Source organism: Crotalus tigris, unplaced genomic scaffold, assembly GCF_016545835.1.
Source record: "Crotalus tigris isolate CLP2741 ecotype Arizona unplaced genomic scaffold, ASM1654583v1 scf7180000018016.4438896, whole genome shotgun sequence".
In the NCBI taxonomy this organism is placed as follows: Eukaryota; Metazoa; Chordata; class Lepidosauria; order Squamata; family Viperidae; genus Crotalus; species Crotalus tigris.
Genome location: NW_024096778.1, coordinates 519989 through 539960, shown reverse-complemented (window position 1 = coordinate 539960; position 19972 = coordinate 519989). Strand labels below are relative to the sequence as shown.

The 19972-nt window shown below is 37.1% G+C and overlaps 1 protein-coding gene across 3 annotated transcripts in view; it reads left to right on the top strand.

Moving 5' to 3' along the window:
• Positions 1 to 6717: 6717 nt before the first annotated feature.
• Positions 6718 to 19972, top strand: part of SENP6 (SUMO specific peptidase 6) — a 98709-nt gene continuing 85454 nt past the window's right edge. For 2 of the 3 annotated variants that reach the window (XR_005557079.1, XM_039346622.1), the window contains exons 1-2: positions 6718 to 7492; positions 19102 to 19195. Coding sequence is in view for 2 of the 3 variants with exons in the window: in XM_039346622.1 (XP_039202556.1) it covers positions 7417 to 7492; positions 19102 to 19195 (170 nt within the window). In the remaining variant the exon portion in view is untranslated. The remainder of the gene's footprint in view (positions 7493 to 19101; positions 19196 to 19972) is intronic. The other variant, XM_039346623.1, reaches the window with a different exon arrangement.

Here is a 19972-nt window from a genome sequence, read left to right as displayed (position 1 = left end):
GAAAAGTTAGTATTATCAGTAGTGTACCAATGACTGATGCCTGGCCTGCTGTAAATTGGAATGTGAAATGACATTCTTCTGTTCTGATCTGATAGATATGTTCTTGAAAACCAGCCTCATATAATTCTACTGTGCTTTCCTTTATGCATGCTTAGAATACCAAGCAAAGGATAAAGGCAATACATCCTTGGCAATTAACCTTTAGGTAACTGACAGCACCAATATTGCCTAGAAGAACTGTAACTTTTTTTAAGAACCACTAATTCTTGCCCTCTGGACTGAATGGCAAATGATATTCAGGGCAGAAAAAAAAATACTATAACTTCAGTGGAACAATTTTAAAATTTAAGCAATTACCTCTAATCCAAAGAGAGCTGAAGAAACTTCTTGGATGAGAAGAGAAACCTCTTCAAAGAAAAACAAGAATCCCCATAGACATTTACCTCTTATCCATGTGTCAACACAAACGTTAGGTTCTCACTTTTCCAATTTAAGTTAATTGCTACAGTCCTCAATTTTTAAAAAATTTTGTATACATATCTTCAAAGATAAGCAGTTTGTAGATTATTTCCAATAATGCATTCATTTTAATGGACATATCCTCCATTAAATGTATATAATGCTGTATACATTTTGGATTAGCTAATTGCATTATCAAGAATCAGATAAATGTGAATACTGAAGGATAACTGTATTTCAATTATCAAATATGTTTGGAAATCTAAGAAATTACTTTCCTCTATAAATAAAGAACACAATGCAGTTAATGACTTTAATCCAACCTATGACAATACAGGTTTATTGTAACTTATTCTATTATTCTAAGAACTTATTTCCTTCCTTCAAATGTTATATAAACTACAACAAGGAAGTTGAATTTTTTTTGTTTAGTATTGTACATTTCATGCTACATAAATTACTTTCTTCTCAATACTCAAGGAAAACAATGGTGAAACTATAGTACTTTAGTCTATCTACTACAATGTAAGTTTATTGGGGCTTGTTCTATTATAGTTAAGAACTTTTCTTCCTTTAAATGTTATATAAACTATAACAAGGAATATTTGTCAAAGTACAAACTGCACATTCAGTACATTCTATACTATATTTCCCTCAAAAAAAATCAGGCGGGTATATCCACATTTCTCCTTTATATAGGTAGTCCTCAATTTATGACAACAATTGAGTCCAGAATTTTGGTCTTAAGTTGTACTCAGAAGTCAAATCACCACATGACCAGAGTCAATTTTATGTCCATTTTTATAACGGTCATTAAACAGGCCATTGTGGTCATTAAGCGAATCATATAGTCATTATGCAAATCATGTGGTTATAAATCCTAATCCAACTTATTGAATGGGCTTTTTTTTGCTGGAAAATGTCACAAAACATGATCATGTGACTATGGGATGCTGTAACTGATCATTAACGTGAGCTGGTTGCCAAGAACACAAATGTGATCACATCCTTGTAGTTGTAACTTCAAGGACAGGTCATAAGTAACTTTTTATTTTAGTCCGTTGTAACTTTGAACTGTTGTTAAGTGACCACTGATTGGTCAAGAACTACCTGTATTCTTGCAATATCTGGATAGGATAGGATAGGATAGGATAGGATAGGATAGGATACAGTAGGATACAATAGGATAAGATAGGTTGAGAAAAAGTAACCAACCAAAAACAACTCCATGTCCACCATAAAATTCATGACAGAAAAATCCATGGTTAATCTACGTCAAATAAATGTGACATTTGTATAACTGATAGAAGTATGATTTTTTTTGGAAATTATTTATGCTTAGCTAATTACTTCTTCTTTCACATTAATGTATAGTTCTGTTCCAAACCCAGGTCATACCTAATTATATTCAGATCACATAATTGTTATACAAAGTGCAAACATTTAAAATTATAAACATTCTTTTCTTTAGGGTATAGCCTTGAAAGCTTGACATTTTTATATTCTCTTGATTGTATTGCATTTTGTGCCTCTTAATTTGGATGTGAGCCAGGAAGTTGGAGTGCAGTACAAAATAAAATTATATGACTATATTTAGCTGGACTAAAGCTTCCACTGGAACTCCATTTACTAGATTATTCCATTCCACAAATATTACTTTACATCAAAGTTCTATTGCTGATTTCCTTACCTTTCAGTTAAAAAATAGAACCCCTAGTCCAGGCGAACGCAACCTTGGTTCTTTTATGACTCGTGGACTTCAACTCCCAGAATTCCTGAGTTAGTATAGCTCAGCTTGGAAACCTTTCCCTTTCCCCTCAGCATGGCTGGCTCAGCAATTCTGGGAGTTGAAGTCCAGCTTGGCTGACTCAGGAATTCTGGGAGTTGAAGTCCACGAGTCATAAAAGAGCCAAGGTTGCCTACCCCTGCCCTAGTCCTAATCCATTTATTTGCCATTTGTTGAATCTATTTTGTATTTCTGAGAACCAACAGATTAACATAAGCAATCTGACCACAAGCAATAATATTGTAGTTGTAGTGCAAATTAGATGCATTATTCCTATTTACTTAATACATACTTCTGAGAAAACATTCCTAAATGTATGTTTATGCTATATATTTCTTACATAAAGCTCAAAAAAATTAAATTATGTCTTTCAGGACATTTTATAAGCTTTTGGTATCAGTTACTTAATATCATCTAGATCAGGCATGTCAAACTGCCAGCCCACGGGCCGGATGTGTCACACCGAAACCACCCCCATCCCATTGTCGGCAATGGGGAAAAAGTCATGATACGTTGCGCGATGTCATGTGATGTTGCAAGTTTGACATGCCTGATCTAGATGAAAGAACAATGAATATACATAAACTCATTTAGTTGCTGTAATTTTTCATCATTTACATATAATTTATAATCATTCACTCCATTTTTCTGTCAAACATAACTACCTTTATTTTTGGTACATAATTTTTTCAAATTCATACTTACTAAAGAAATCTTAGGAAGGCCTTGCCTTAGTGGATCAAGCAGTTAAAAGTGGCAGCGGAATGTTTATATTTTCAGATGTGCAAAATTGATGTCCGCCCTTCCAGGTAAAGTAGACAGGAAACATGACTAGATGAACTAATTCTACTTCATTGTTAAGACTACATTAACATAATCTAAGTTTTTTTCTCTGACCGTTAAGCCATTGGGGATTTCTCTTGTTCAACTGTTTCCTAGGCAGATCTCTTCCCCTTGTCCCCCCAAATCATCCACACATGAGAACTGAAGAAGCTTCTTGGATGAGAAGCAAAACATCATTAAGGAAAAACAAAGAAATTCCAGTTGGCTCTTGAAAAAGCACCTTTGGGACAACCATAACCTGGATGGTTGAGAATCTCCATAGACATCCACATATTCCACTATAGATATATAGTTGGACATCTGTTCTGATGATATCATACTCTATGGTAATGGATGAGCTCACCCAGCAGCCTCATGTAATGTTAAATAGGAGAGGGGAAAGCACTGAACATTGTGGTAACCCACATAATAGGGGCAGAGGATGGGACATTTCTTCCCCAATTGAAATCTATTCTAGAGGAAGGAGGCAAACCAGCATAACACTGTGTGGCCAACTCCCAATCCTCTGAGCTGATCTAGAAGGATACCATGGTTGATGGTATTGAAAGCTATCAAGAGGGGAAGGATGGATGCACAACCCCATCTTGCTCATGTCAGAGGTCAAAAATGTGTCCAATATTGTTTCCATCCCATACCCAGGTCTGAATCGTGACTGAAAAGATCCAGATAGTTGACTTCCTCCACAGCTCTCGAAGTTTGTTGCGCAACCACCTTCTCAACTACCTTCCCCAAAAAAGAGAGATTAGGTACTGGGTGAAAATTGTCCAGTATGGTGGTTTCAGTGATGGCTTCTTGAGGAGAAGCGAATCAAGGCACAACCTCACTCAAAGAATTAACTAATATACTGCTAGAGCCCGTACACACATCCATGCACATGCAAGCACACACAAATATGTATATAGCATACATGGAGATCTATTTGTGTTTTCCATAAGAATTCTGGATAGCACATTGAAATTATGGTACAAATTGTGTTAAAGAATTGAAAATATTGTTGCAGGTACCTAATTTAAAAATGGCAGGTGCAGGAGAATGCGCAAATTATTGAACCATTACACCAATTCTTCACAGAAGATTTTGCTTAACATTATAAACTTTAGAGCCATACATGGGAAGAGGAATTCTAAATGACTAGGCACTTTAAAAATAATAATGAAATGTGAGATCAAATAGCTAATGTAAGATGAATAATGAAAAGAGTGATAGAACACAAGAAAGTATATCTTTGCTTCACTAATTATAGCAAGACCTTTAACTATGTCATTTAGACAAAAATATGGAATGTGTAAGTATGGCATACCACTTCTACACCTTTTCCTTTTTTCTGTTCATAGACACTTTCTGTTCAATTTGTAAAATTGAATTTACAGATATACTGTTGTTTTGGATATTGAAGATAATAAGACAAGTATATACAGTCTATTATTTTCATATTTATTTAACTAATATAGCAAAGAGAAGAAAGTCAAGATCAGCAATGATTTTGGAGATCAAAACACTAAACAATCTGAGATGTGCAGGGAATACAGCTATATTAGTCAAAAATAAAAAAAGAATTAAAAATAGAAATTGAAAAAATCTTGGTTAATGCTAAATATTAAAGAGGCAAGTATAATAGTTTAAATGTCTGGTGAATTTATGGTTGAAAGTGAAGAGAATGGATACTTTTGTTCATGGGCTCAAGAATAAATAATAATAGACAATATATTGAAAAAGAAAATAGGTTAATCCTAAGGAGGTTAACTGTAACAAGTTAGACAAGATTATAAATGGCAAGGTCATTTAAATGACAATAAATATTGGTGTGGCTAGAAAAAGAGTATTTCCAGTTTCCAGTGATAGTATGGCTATGAAACTGAGATATAAAAATAGTAGCTTTCAAGTGATGGGTTTCGAAATGATTAGTAAGAGCACTTTGGATAGCAAAAGAACCTGGACCAAATAAAGTTTGACTTTTTTGTTGAGAGTAAGGATGAGTAACAGAAGCTCATATATTCTTACTCAGAATAACAGAGTTGGAAGGGATCTTGTAGGTCATTTAGTCAACCCCCCCCCCAAGCAGGAGACAGATGGCAGTCCAATCTTTTCTTGAAAGGTTGACTGCTGAAAGCAAACTGTTCCATTGGTTGATTTTTCTCACTGTCAGAAAATTTCTCCTTATTTCAAGGTTGAATCTCTCCTTGATCAGTTTCCATCTGTTATTCCTTGTCTGGCCTTCAGGTGATTTGGAAAATAGGTTTACCCTCTCCTCTCTGTGACAGCTCCTCAAATATTGGAACACTGCTACCATGTCTCTGAATGAGTTACAACTAGACAAAGCACTAGAAAAAATTACTATGCTTAGGAAGGTTGAAAGGCAGGGGAGAATGCATAAGATTGAGGGACAGAATAAAAGAGATTTTGAGTTTATCCTTGGAAATTATTACCCAGGCAAGAAAAAGTGGGGATGAAGAGCATTTGTCTTGCTGTTATCAGCAATATAAACCTTCCTTGAGAGTACAGAAGTATCTATGCAGGGATTCTGAAGAAGAAAAAAAACATTGCTACTATGTAATACTAATATTACTATGATGGTTTGGTTCCTCTAATATTGTTTTTGGAATTTTCCATTAATCTTAGCTTTTTCTTTGGCTATTTTGGATATAAAGTCTGTTTTGCTTAGGAACATTTTGTTTTTATGTTTTAAACCGCAACAAATTATATTGGAAAAGCAATGTATACAAAGTTCTCAAATAAATTTTAGAAGCCCAGTGGTATAACTTAAGAAAAAGTAGCAACAATTAGGGTCCTTTGTTGACTATATTTAAGACTGAATTACAGGATTATTTTATTTAACTACTTTTATAACTCCTATTAAGTATAGTAATACTATTAATACAAACTACAGTCAGCTGCCAAAAATTAAAAAAATAAAGGAATTTCTAAGCCAATCCAATTGCTTGTAAGGTTGATTGCAACCAATGCATAAACAGGAGTTAATAAAAAGAGAGATGATTTTTAAAGATATAATAGACATGCCAAATGTTTTCCAGAGTTAAGTGTGGTTTGAATTTAATAAGTAAGGGATAGGAGGTGGTGGAATACCATGGGCTCACTGTGGTAGGTTATATTCCTAAAAATGTCAGATTAGCCATATTGAAAGATACTGATGCTGCAGCAGCAATTACACTGAAATTACCCCAAAATTAGGGTTCATGTATCTCAGGGCAAATTATAGCATGTGTTGGTTACGTTACATTTAAAACTGTCAGTAATTTCCTTTACATATACTGTATACTATATTTTTACATATTGTCAGAAAACAAGCCAATACCTTCCCTTGGGAGAGAAGGAAAACGTTATCAAGTATATTCATGGTAAAAATAATAATGAGCTATTCAGAGAGTTGGATTTTTTTTAAAGTATCCCTGATCCTAATGACTTGAGAAGGGAGTTATAAAAAAAAAACATTTGTTCATGCACTCCTTAAACAATTGAGTTAATGACCTCAACTTTCCCTCACTCCCTTCCTTCGGGGCTTTTCTCTAGAACTGAGGGGAGAGAAGGCAGCCGAACAACCAGGGACGCTCGTGCAACTGCGGCCATTTTAAACATGGGTGCGAGGAGGGGTGGGGAAGGGGAAGGGGGAGGTAGAGATGTTGGGTTCGTTGTCAAATTAGCTACACTTTCTTTTTTTGCGGCCTCTGGGAGGGAGCGAGCCCCCCAAAAAGGCCGATAGACACACTGTGGTGGTCGCGTACTGATCGGCGCGGCTTGATCTCGGGGCACCGGCGGGGGTTGAGGGGAGCGCCGCAAGGAGGGGAAAAACGTTGGCCGCCTCACAGCCGCCACAGCCTCAGCCGGGAGGGGGGAAGGGTGGCGGCAAGGAGCAGCCTGGCTCGGTTGGGTTCATTCGTTCTTACCGCCCCGCCTTTGGGTGGCAGGCAGCACAGCGGCCAGAGCGAGCCCGCCGGCGGGACTGCAGCGGCCTCGTCTTCTTCTCTTGTCTGCCGCGAGCGGCTGAGAAGCTCTGCTGTCGCCGAGCACAATAAAGGGAGGCGGGCGAAGAGAAGGCAGCCGGCAACGTTTCCCTTTCGCGCTTCGTAGGCCTGGCCGGGTGAGGGGCCCTTGAGCAGCCATCCCCCATCACAGCCGGCGCCTCCAGCCAGTTGCTGGGAAGTCGGCCGGGGGAGGCAAGGCGTAGGCGGCGTAGGCGGCGGCGGGCGCAGGCCGAAGGGAGAGGCCTAGTGTGCCCTACCTGCACCTCTGAGACACGGCGCCTAGGCCAGAACGAGAAAAAAAGGCTGGTCGGCGCGATGGTGTGAAACGAGAGCAGCGCCTGAGCGAAGATGGCCGGTGGTGGCGGCGGCCTCGGCGGCGGCAGAAATCTAGGAAGCATCCGACAGCCGGGCTTTCTTCTCGAGGGTAAGTGGATTTCGTGGGGAACTGGGGGGTTGAAAGCCGAAGCGCGCTTCCCCGAAAAGAAGCCTTTTCCCTGGGAAGTCAGGGCGTCCTACTTCCGAGTAAACCTATCTCGAAAGACGGCTCGGGAAGGTAGCAGCTGGACCCTCTTCGCATTGGCTTCCACGAGTGGGAATTTTCTATTCTATAGGATCGGGAAGTCTTGTGGGAGTGGGGTAAAAGAGGAGCAGGAGCGGTTTACTGTCTACTTTTTTCTTTTCTTTTACAAAATCCAAACAAAAGCAAGAGAAAAATCTGCATGCTGGGAGGGGAGCGGTGGTAGGATGGCTGGCAAAGGTTAATATTTAGATAAGAGATGAAGCTAATTGAGTCAGACTTTTGTGTAGTAGTCTTCATTGTGGCAGCTGCTGGCACCCCTTTTGCTTTATTTTCCTTTTACCCCATAAAGAAGATTCTCGTTTTCTGCATTAATTATTTTTAACGCTATCTTGAAGATACCGAGAGGAAAAATAATCAGACAGATGATAGAAAATGCTGATGTGAGAATTACTATACCCGGTTTATATGGTTTCCCCCACTACCCCCCAAATTTATGTGCTTCTTTCTCCATATTTTGCTATACATTAATTTGTGAGAAAACAGTTTACAGTGCTATCATAGATACCTTTACTGGGAAGTTAAGGCTTATTCTAGGAAGGTGGGCATGCCTATGCTACCTTAATTGAGCATCCATATTAGAAGAAATATCAACTCCAGGCCAACTCAGAAATCACAAAAATGGGCATCTTTTCTATATATTCTGGATAGAACAAAATGTGAAAAGTACCTTCCAAAGTTAAGTATAAAATGCTAGAATAATAAATTCCTTTTGGTAATTATATTTTCTTTGATGACTTAAATAGCTTGATATTCTGCTTCTCCAAGAATAATTGAATGGAGTTTTTTCTTATAAAAGAGATTCTAAGATTAGATTTTTTTAAGCTGTTGTTTAATTTTGAGAGTAGGATACATTCATATGTTGAATGTGCTGTCTAACATTGATAATGTTACTTTTAATGTTTGTATCCATGAAATGAGATAATAAAGGTTTCATACCAGCTCTTCAAATTCTGTGAGGAAGAATGATGTGAAAGCAGGTTCATATGTTACTTCTTTAGATTTCTGTAGAAATGTCCTGGATTTATTATCAGAGCAAAGATTAAACTACCTTTTTCCTATATGTTGAATAGCATATATGTATATATAATTCAGCAGTAATGCTTACAGAGTTATCAATACATTTCCTACCTGCTTTGCATACCTAAAAAGGAAAATATGAAGCATTCCTAAAATTTAATGGTATAGGGATTGTAGCAGTGCAGTGACAGAAAATGACACTGCGCTATTGAAGCATGCTGAAACAAAAGGAATACATTGGTAGTTGTCTCATTTGGAAAGTTGTATATATGAAATGGCTCTCTGTGGTTGGGCAGTTTTTGCCACATCATAGTAATAAACCTCTTCACAAATGTTTGTGAAATAAAAATGTCTATAATGTCGTATGAAGTTGTTTCACAAATAGTGGTTTCTCAGGCATAGAAGTCTTTATGCAGTTTAGTCTCAAATTGCTATTCATAAGTGTATTTTAGTGTGTTATCTCAGTACAACCACAGGGTGTAGTCCACATTAACTACCATTCCACTTAACAAGGTAGATTTGTGAATCAATCTTGAGCCATTTATTTTATCTTGCATTAATACATTAGTATTAGTAATTATTACATATTAGCATTGTTTTAGAACTTCTTACAAGTCTTTGTATATAAATGTGAATTACTGCTTGGATTGCAGGATTATAAACCTGTTGCATTTACTTCATTCAGCTTGTTATTTAAATCATATATGGGGGTAAAATTCCCTGCAATAACTTGGAAAATGGGAATATTTACTAAATGTTAACTTCCTATATTAATATCTGAATTGCATATATAATAGTACCATTCATATGTAATGATCTCAGAACAATTATGGCTTATTAGACCAAGAACTAGTGTTCCTCCTATTTTTGTTCCATAATTTAATCCAAGTATTCTAAGCTTAATTTTCCAATCTCCATCAAGATTTTAGAAACCATTTGGTTCTTATTTTAATATATTATCTTTCTAATCAGTTTGCAGTCTATAACTGTCCTCAGGAGCAAGCTAATTTAAGACTGAACTGGGCCAACAGAGAATAAGGAACAAGGAAGAATCATTGGATTATTGGAATGAACTGGGAGGGCAAGATGAGAGGATAGGGGTGTTTTCACTGATGGTACTAAAAAAAACAGCTGCAGCGACATTTGTAATTTTGAATAGGTATCATAGATTGCTATGGTGACAGTCACAGAAAGGCTACCATAAAAAAGGAGGAAACACAAAATGGCTGTTGTAGGTGAATGGCTAGTTCACAGTAGAATAGTAAAATCTACATAAGACAGATAGAAAGTGGCTCTTTTAATAGACAGTCATCGTTTTTATATGTGGTCACCTTTAAATATAAACAAATTCATATATGATGTGTATGACTTTATGGTTTCTATACTGATTTTTAAAACATTTTAATGAAAGTTAAATATCAGTTCTGTATTGGTATGATAAAGATAGTTAACACATCAAAGCAGAATTTGCACCAAATCAATATCAAATAGAAAAATGAAGCTTGGACCATTCCTTGCTGCTATAGTTTGAGTATTGTATTCTCATTTACAGGTTACTTATGTTCATTGCACCACAAGCATGAACTTGTTTTATTAATCTTAACATTTAGTTTACCTTTTCCACATATAAATACCTTTTAAAACTGATCACTGTATATAATAGCAATCAGCTTATAGAAGTCTCTTTACCCTTCTTATGTTTTCCAGATATGTTGTAGCAACATTTATTTACCTATGTATTTATGTTTATATTTATGTTTATACATCATTCCAGTCGAATAATAGTTAAATATTTATAGAATGGAATGGAATAGAGCAGAGCTGGAAGGGACCTTGAAGGTCTTCTAGTCCAACCCCCTGCTTGGGCAGAAAACCCTATACCATTTCAGAAAAATGGTTGTTCAGTCTCTTTTTAAAAACTTCCAGTGTTGGAGCATTCACAACTTGTGGAGACAAGTTGTTCCACTGATTAATTGTTTTAACTCTCAGGAAATTTCTCCTTAGTTCTAGGTGGCTTCTCTCCTTGATTAATTTCCATCCATTGCTTCTTATCCTGCCTTCAGGCGCTTTGGAGAATAGCCTGACTCCCTCTTCTTTGTGGCAACCCCTGAGATGTTGGAACATTGCTATCATGTCACCCCTCATCCTTCTCTTCATTAAACTAGATATACCCAATTCCAGCAACCGTTCCTTAATGTTTTAGCCTTCAATCCCCTGATCATCTTTGTTGCTCTTCTTTGCACTCTTTCTAGAGTCTCAACATCATTTTTACATTGTGGTGACCAAAACTGGATGCAGTATTCCAAGTGTGGCCTTACCAAGACATTATAAAGTGGTATTAACACTTAACGTGATCTTGATTCTATCCCTTGATTCTATCCCTCTGTTAATGAATAGCCTAGATAGAACTATGTTGGCTTTTTTGGCAGCTGCAACACACTGCTGGCTCATATTTAAGTGATTGTTCACTAGAACAATCAGCATGATCAATGGCTGTGAGATGGGAGAGATAGATATTATTAATGCACAACACAAAGTTGAGAAAAAGCGACTTAGTGGCACTGTTGGGAATTGTATGAATAAATTCTGATTGTGGCTATGATACATATTATGCAGTAAGTTTACTAGTCAACATATATGAATCTAGGCACTGTATGAAAAAATAGCTGATGGAGTAGTGTTATATATAAATCTGAACAATTCTGGCTTATTCAACAAACTCTGGCATCCTTCCCATTTTTAAAATGCAGATAAGTTGATATTTTAGTCAAGATTTGTCAAAATCTGTCAAGTCAGGAATATCAGGTAACAGACTAGCTACTTGGAAACTAGAATGTTGGAATATTATTTAGATTTAACTCAGCTCTTTCTTAGTTTCTAAATAATACAAATGTCTAATAGGAACAATTTTTCTAAAATCTTTGTGCTGGGCAAGTGGGCATGAGCAGAATGCATGATAAATACAGAAAGAAGTAGGAAAAAATGAAAGCAATTTCCTTGTTAATATAGTTTTTTTGTTTTTTAAGCATAAAACTTATTTTGGAAGGGTTTTATTTTACTAAAGTGGAATCTGCTTGAATAATACTAAAGAATTTGAAATTTGGCTTTGAGTTGCATTGTATATTTAGTTTTTCTGATAATACATTCCTTTATCTGGAAGAAAAAACTATTTGTGGACAATGTTGAAGGAAGTTAAAGTTGACTAATCATTTTAAAGCCGGGCGCCTTGTTCCTGATTAGTGATATCATTTTCAGTTTTATCACTCACAAGCAATCTAAAAATCTGGATTAGTTAATATGGGAGTCCCAATTTGTAGGATGTGGTTAAAAATAAAAAATAGCCATTTGAATTGTGCCTGTAATCCTAGTAGAAAGGGGTCCTGTTTTGTTAAAATTGATAAGAGATTATCAAAAACTTTAGTTTTGAATTCGCGTGGAAACAATTCACAAAATTAGTTAATGATTATTTAATTATTTTAAAGCAGAATTTAAAATGAAAAACAGTATGTTTTTTTGACCCTTTCCATTTTTAAGATTGAACAGAATTGATGGTAAAATTCAAAACTTAGGTTCCATTAGAATCTCAATTTCAGAGAAGCCTGTTTGATGTAGTGCAGGGGTTCTCAACCTTGGCAACTTTAAGACTTGTGGACTTCAACTTCCAGAATTCCTCAGCCAGCTGAGGAATTCTGGGAGTTGAAGTCCACAAGTCTTACAGTTGCCAAGGTTGAGAACCCCTGATGTAGTGGATAAGGCATCCAGGCTAGAAATCAGGAGAATGAACTCTAATTCTGCCATAGGCACAAACCCAGTTGGGTGACCTTGGACCAGTCACTCACTCTCAACCTTGAGTCAATGGCAAACTATTTCTGAAATGTCTGTGGAGATTCTCAGTCATCCAGGTCATGATTGTCCCAAGGTGCTTTTTCAAGAGGCAACTGGACTTTTTTTGTTTTTCTTTGAAGATGTTTTGCTTCTCCATCCAAGAAGCTTTTTCAGCTCTTACTGGATGGTGAGGAATGGAGGGATTTATATTCCTTGCAAATAGCTGATCATTTGCATTCTTTTAAAGAATTGTTGAGGCCACTTGGAGGTTTGTCTGTGTCCTCAGAGTTGCCTGAGCAGTGCAAAGGAGTATTTCTGAAATTTTGCCAATCAAAACTGCAGGGACTTGTGCTTAAAAAATGATTACACTGTGAGCAATCAATTTTTTTCTGGAAAAAGGGGGAAAAATCCCATTGTTAATACTGTACAGAGCTGTATGAAAAAATTAGGTCTTTCTAGTCAAATTAAACCTAACATGTTTTTTTTACAAATTTGAACAAATACTTATGTGAAGTTGTTTACAGATCCAAATTAAGAAGAAAAAGTAATATGGCAGATGGAGAAGTTCGAAGCCCCCTTCACTCAGTTCTTTGTAACACTAATAACTGCTTTCAAATATTTCTTGTAGCCAGCTGAAAATCTTTCTACAGTATTTCTATTTTTCCCCACTTATAGAACCTGTCTAATTCAAAAATACTCTTAGATCTATTTTTGTGCATTGCATGTTTGAGATTTATCCACAATTTTCAGTACTTAAATCTGAAGTTTGTGAAACATTTCAAAACCTTTGTCTTTATAAGTACTTAATGGTTGATTTGGAGATATGTTTCAGATCATTGTATTGCTGAAATTCATAGTCTCCTTTCAAGTATAATTCCTGTACTGACATTAGAAAAATGCAAAAGCGATAAGAGGAGGATTCTTAGTTTCATACAGGAAACATTGGAAGCTTTTTTCCTGGCAAAGTAGATGCTGCAGAGTAGCAACTGGAAGGGTGTCAAACTTCTGCACTTGCCATGTTGTGTGATATATATAAAACCAGATAATTGGCTGTTTCTGCTTATACTCTATTAAATTGTTGCATGTAGTGAAGTATTCATATAGTAAAACTGTGGTGTTATTTCCATAGTAGACATCCTCAACTAACAAGTATATAGGGCAGTGGTGGCGAACCTATGGCACGGGTGCCAGAGGCGGCACTCAGAACGCTCTCTGTGGGCATGTGCGCCGTCGCCCAGGTCCTAGGCCTTCAGCTGGGTTTTATAAAACCTTTTCGCTTTAGGCCTCCGCCGCCGTGTACAAAAAAAAAAAAGTTCAGCCAATTTCAACTTCTTGCGGGGGAAAAAAAAGATCTTGCAAAGTTTTAATTGATTGATTGAACTTTTTAGTCCCATCCAGTCTGCTGTTACCACCTCAGCAACGCCCACCCAATGGGCCACACCCACCCAATGGGCCACACTCACCTGGCACCCGACGATGCATAAGTGGGTTTTGGGTTGAAGTTTGGGCACTTGGTCTCTAAAAGGTTTGCCATCACTGATATAGGACAATAAGATTGTGTAATTGAGTACTGTAAACTAAATAAGAATTGGTTTTATTCTAATATTTATTTGTAAAAACACAAATAAAAGTACTAAAAGCAAAGACAAATTGTAAAAGAAAAATGGATTTTAAAGTAATAATGGTATCAAAAAGTAAGATAAGGCTCCAAAAAAATTCCTAGCCTTGCATTAATTCTTTCATTTTAAAGGACTATATAATGTGCATATTTTATGTAAATAGCCTTTATTTTTAATATTTTTAATAACCCTACTTAAAACTGTTGTGGCAGTGTGATAGATTAGTTCTTGGAAGTTCCTATGGAGTTATTTTATATACTATTTAAATGCCAATAGAAGAAAATATATGTAATTTCAGGGTTAAACTATGCAATCCATGGTGTTCTCGGAGCTTGGTTGTTTGCTTGCAGATGTTTTATTACCCAACTAGGTAATATCATGCTAATGAGTGTGAGGCTTGCTACCTGTTTACATTCAGTAGTAGGTTTCTCCTTAGTAATCTTGTAAGATATTATTTTCTGCTTGCTTATTTGCCTGGAATTAATAGCTTCTTATTTGGGTATTGGCTATTGTGTTGTGGTGTTTTTGTTTCACTTTCCTTTTTGTTGTCCCTTTTGAATGGTGTGAAAATATGGTTTATTTCTATGTGTCTACTGATGGCTGATTTGTCTGAATGCCAAGCTTCCGGGAATTCCTTAAAAGTTTTTGATTTAGCTTGGTGTACAGATGCACACAGTTCCCAGTTGAAATTTGGTTGAGTCTGTCCATGTGAAATGAAGGATCATGTCTTCTGATTGCTAATTCATATTCATGGATGTGCTCTGCTAGTTTTCTCCTTGTCTGTTCTATATAGTGGTTATCGCTATCCTTACACTATGGTGTAGAAACTTCTGATTTTTCTTCATGGGGTACTTGTTGATTTACTCAAGATGTTTTGAAGGTTTAGCTGGTTTGTATGCTATGGTGATGCTGTGTGGTTATAATAGTCTCTTGGTTGTTTTTGAGATGATTTGGATATATAGCAGTGTTATACTTTTCAGACCTTGTTACATCGTAGGCATTTTTTTAAATAAAGTTTCATGGTATCCATTCTGTTGGAAGAAGCTGTGTAGGTGATCTATTTCCTTTTTCTGTTGTTCCAGGTTGCTGCACTGAGCTTGTCTGAATAACATTCTTATACAGCTCCTCTTATGGGAACTTGGGTTGTTATTTTGGTAATAGAGCATTTGGTTAGTGTGGGATGTTTTTTCTGCAGCAATCCTGAACACTGGGGTTCCCGGCTGCTGAAGGCATTCCACAGATACAATGCTTTGACCCTCCACTCTAATTGTCTCCCAGAAGCTTCTGAAAGAGGAGTTTTTTTCCCAGGGGGTATATGTGGGTTGATGCCAGATGCTATTTGAAAAGTATCTTTGTATATTTTGTCTATTAGCTTTTATATTTGTAATTCTCATTATCATTACTGTTTTTTATGTTATGACCAGCTAAGCATTGTGTATGATTGCAGCAGGATATATATGTGATTGATAAGCAAATATGTAAAATGGAGAAGTACTGATTTTGCTACCCATATTTTCACAGCCAATATGAGTAACAAATATCTATGTTCGTGTTTCCTTCCAGTTGCATTTGAAGTTTTTTGCTAATATTTCTCTAGACCAGGAGTGTCAAACTCAATTTCATTGAGGGCTGCATCAGCATTGCGGTTGCCCTGGAGGGCTGGGTGGGTGTGGCCAGGGTGGGTGCAGCCTACTGTGTGGGCGTGGATGGAATGGATGTGGCCTACTGGGTGGGTGTGGTTTTAGAAGGCAGTGGGGCGCTCTCCTCACAGCACTGAGAGGTTGAGCCAGGCAGTGCGAAGCTTGCCAACTTTGCACCTTGCTGCCTGCTGAAACTGGGCAGGCTGGGGGCTAGACAGCATTGCACTTCTCATTAGATTTGCACCACCCAGCTCAGCTCTTGGCGCTGTGAGGAGAGCGCCCCGCTGCCTGCTGAAACCGGACTGGCTGGGAGTTGGGCGGCCTCGTGTTTCTTTTGGGATTTGCGCTGCCCAGCTCAGCCTCTCGTTGCTGTGAGGAGAGTGCCCCGCTGCCTGCCGAAACCCCTCCCCCAGAGCCCATCAAGCAGGATATGTGAAGTAGGCGAGGCCATTTGCTGGCCACTTCCAGGTGATGGTGCATTTCTTCATTCCTCACAAAGGGTGACACCTCCCCAGCATGCACCCAGGGGTGGTGCCGACGTGGCAGGGGCTGGTTTCTCACTGTTTCCAGACAGCCTTGTGGAGCTAAGACTGAATGAGTTTCAGCATAGATGGCCACCACAAAATTGTACATTGGCTTCCGGCCAGCCTGGGCCAGGGCCAAGGCAGCAGGGGCCGTTCTCTCACTGTTTCCAGGATGGCTTCGCGGGCCACATGAAACCACTTTACGGGCCACATCCGGCCCCCAGGCTTTGTGTTTGACATGTCTGCTCTAGACCTTTTTTGGTATATTTTACTTCATTTAATACAATGCTATGTACAGTGAATATTATTTTGGTATATTTCTTGTCGACAGAATATAGTGGATGACAGTGAAATAGATGCTGCCTTGTACCATTCAAAATATACATTGTTTAATGTGTATATTTGTAAAAGGATACAATATTTGATGTACTATATCCCTGAGGACATTATTTTTCTGTTGGTTGCTAAAATGGCATATAATAAGCTTTGTATTTTTCAAGTATTTTGTGCAATAATATTTATTTATTCAAATTATTGGCTACTCATCTTAGCACTAGATAACTCTGGGCAGCTATAATATTAAAAGGATGAAAATATACAAAACCTATACACAATATGAAGAAAATACTATAAAAATATAAAAACTCAATCCTGACTACAAGATGGGAAGGGAGGGAGGGAATAGGATGAGCAGGTAGGATCTGTTATTAATCTACATTTGTGATTAAATTCAAGAGTAACAGTGGCACATGGCAGAATGCAGAGATAGGGAAACTTCCTCTTCTGTTCAGCTATTGGTTATCCAGCTGACCTATGTACTCAGCTTCTAGCATTTGCAGTGGGTGGTGCTTGAATATGCCTCTCTTGAATTAAGGCAGCAGTGGCATCTCGGGAGATAGTGAAAGAATGATGCTAGAAATTGCAGAGGCAGATGATAGTTGAAACAATGTAGAGAAAAAGGGGAAAGAAGGATGCGGTACATCAGAAGCCCTGTGAAAAGTTGGATGGAGTTTTCCTTTCACATTGTGTATGCTTCTGTGGCATTCCCAGGCAAAGAAGGAACAAACTTCGATAGTGCTTCCACCTTGCCTATGCAGTGTATTTTTAAAAAAATTGTAACCATGTATTTTTTTAAACTTGTGACCACTTCAGCTGTATATTGTCTGCTAACCATTTCCCTAAGAGGTAATAATTCACAGCATGAGATGTTTTAATTATTTTATTTTTTCAGGCTGCAATAGGAATGGAATTCAGAATAGAACTAATTACAATTCAGATTTCATTTACACCAACGAAAGTGGGGAATGTATTATAATGGGAATTTTAAGCACCATATTCTAGTAGATGTGATTGATGACGGTTCCTGTTTCTGTTTCTATTAAGTTTCTTCCTCATTCCACTTGAAGTCAAAGTACAAATGGTGTTCATAACTAGCGCAGTAAGGAACATTCATTTTTAAGGAGTCAGAAGCAACCCTTTGCCAGAACTAGTATATTTATGATAAGACTACACATGAGCAGCATTTCTCCAAAACTGTTGTGCTATCCTACAAGTATTTGGTTTCAGTAAATTTCTGATAAATGGGTGGGAATATGGTGCACTCATTTTTGGAATGTTGTTATATTTGCTGGCTTTGAAATCATCATAATGCTCTTCAACTTTATAGGATAATGCTGTATTTAAAATAAAAAATTGGAACTAAACCATTATAGCAATATTAAACCATGAATAAACTTATGTATGAATATTGCCTAGGTTATCGATTTTACCATGAGAATACACAGTTTGACTCTTAAGAGCTTCATATGGATTTTATATGGTCCCCAAGAATTTCTCCAGGGGATAATATACACCTACATTTCTTTTAGTAGTAAACAATTGTTCTGTCCCAGCCTATGTGAGGCCTTGTTATGCTCACAAGGAGAAACCCTTCTTCCAAGAAACAGGTAGAAACCGCAAGAAAAAAACAATCCCTTTTATTCTCACAGACCTGAGTCAATGTCCAAGGAAAACAAATACAGTCCACAGAAACTCAATCCTCAACACGAATGGTTGCCTTTGGCAACCAGAAGTTCCCGCACCTTCCCTTTTATAATTCAGCCAAGGCTTCCTAATGCCTTCTCCTTTGCCTTTGGAGCTGCCCCATTGCATTCCTCTGTCCTACTCACTTCTCTTGCCTGCACTTTTGTGCATCCTGGATTCTATCCAACTCAGGCTCCCAGCAAAGCTATGTCTCAGCCTGAGCGCGAGAAGAGGGGCCAGGCTCCTCGTCCAACTGTAAGTCTTGGTGCTCCTCAGAGCCTTCCTCTGACTCTAATGTCACTCCAGGCCCCTCCTCCTCATCTGATTCCTCAGACTCAGCTGCCAGATCCACTGGCTGGCGAGGAGTCACAACAACAAGGCTGAGCAAAACACATAAAAGGAGTGAGAAGTATATATAGTATACATAACCACTTTCCATCATGATATGTTCAATCAAAGCTTTCTTATAATGCTTTTTAGTAAAATAAAAAGTGCAGGCCAGGATACTAAACTTAGTTGGACCCGTACTAGTTTTATCCCTAGTATACTCATGCTATTTTATGGAATAGTGTAAACTATATAGAGAATGCCTTACAAGCCTGCATCCCACCATTAGGAAATAAATGCATTAAGTGCATATGAACTGTATTTAATTTAGTTTGGTTTTGCCCACTCCTTTCCCCCAGTTTGAATAAACCTAAATTATACTTTGGATTGTTCATTATTAAAATTGCTTTATTTTATGTATAGATATATATTTATGAGTTTCTTGGAACCAGAACTGATCCTAACTTATTTCTTTACAGCTTTGGATAAATCACAGTCCAAGCGGGATGGAGGTTTTAAAAATAACTGGAGCTTTGATCATTCAGAAGAAAGTGAAGGAGATACAGAGAAAGAGTAAGGATACTTTACTCTAGGCTGTTGAAAAATATATAGTTATAGAACCTTGAACAATAATTCATTAGTAATAAGATATTCTGCTCACTCATTCTGATTTTCTTATGCACAAGTATTATAGCATAATTTAAACACAGAGAAATTAGTTCCTTTTTATATAAAATGTAGTACATTTTCAACTTAACCTTTTTCAAAATATGCTATTCTTTATTCCCAAAATAAGTATAAATTAACATTTTAAAATTCCTAGAATTTATAATAGAGGTATGATTGAATTAAGGACTGTACTTAATTTAGATTTTAAAAATGAGATTCTCTTTTTAGAAATAGTACAGAAATAATATTTCCAATTGTTCATGTTTGTGCCTTCTACATTTTAGTTCTGAATGTTTGAAAACTGTAGACCAGGTAGAAACATTATCAAATGAATGCTACCTAAATCTACTGGAGAGGTTTCCCCCCCCCCCCTTTTTTTTTTTGCCTACGCATGCAATATAAATTGAGAAATATTGCCAAGGTTATAAAGTCTGAGATTATTAACTAAGAAAAGTGAGATAATTTGAATAGTCTTGAAACCATAAGTTCATCTTCTATAATTAGATTTTTATGAGACAATTGCATTTTATTTTTATTTTTTAAATTGTACTGATTTAGAATAGAGGAGCAGATTAGCATTCTTTTCCTAATAAATAGGCTGATGTGATAACAATTGCTAACGCTTTAAATGTTTAATAAAAATAAACTAACCCTGATATTATTTTAGTGAGAACAATGACA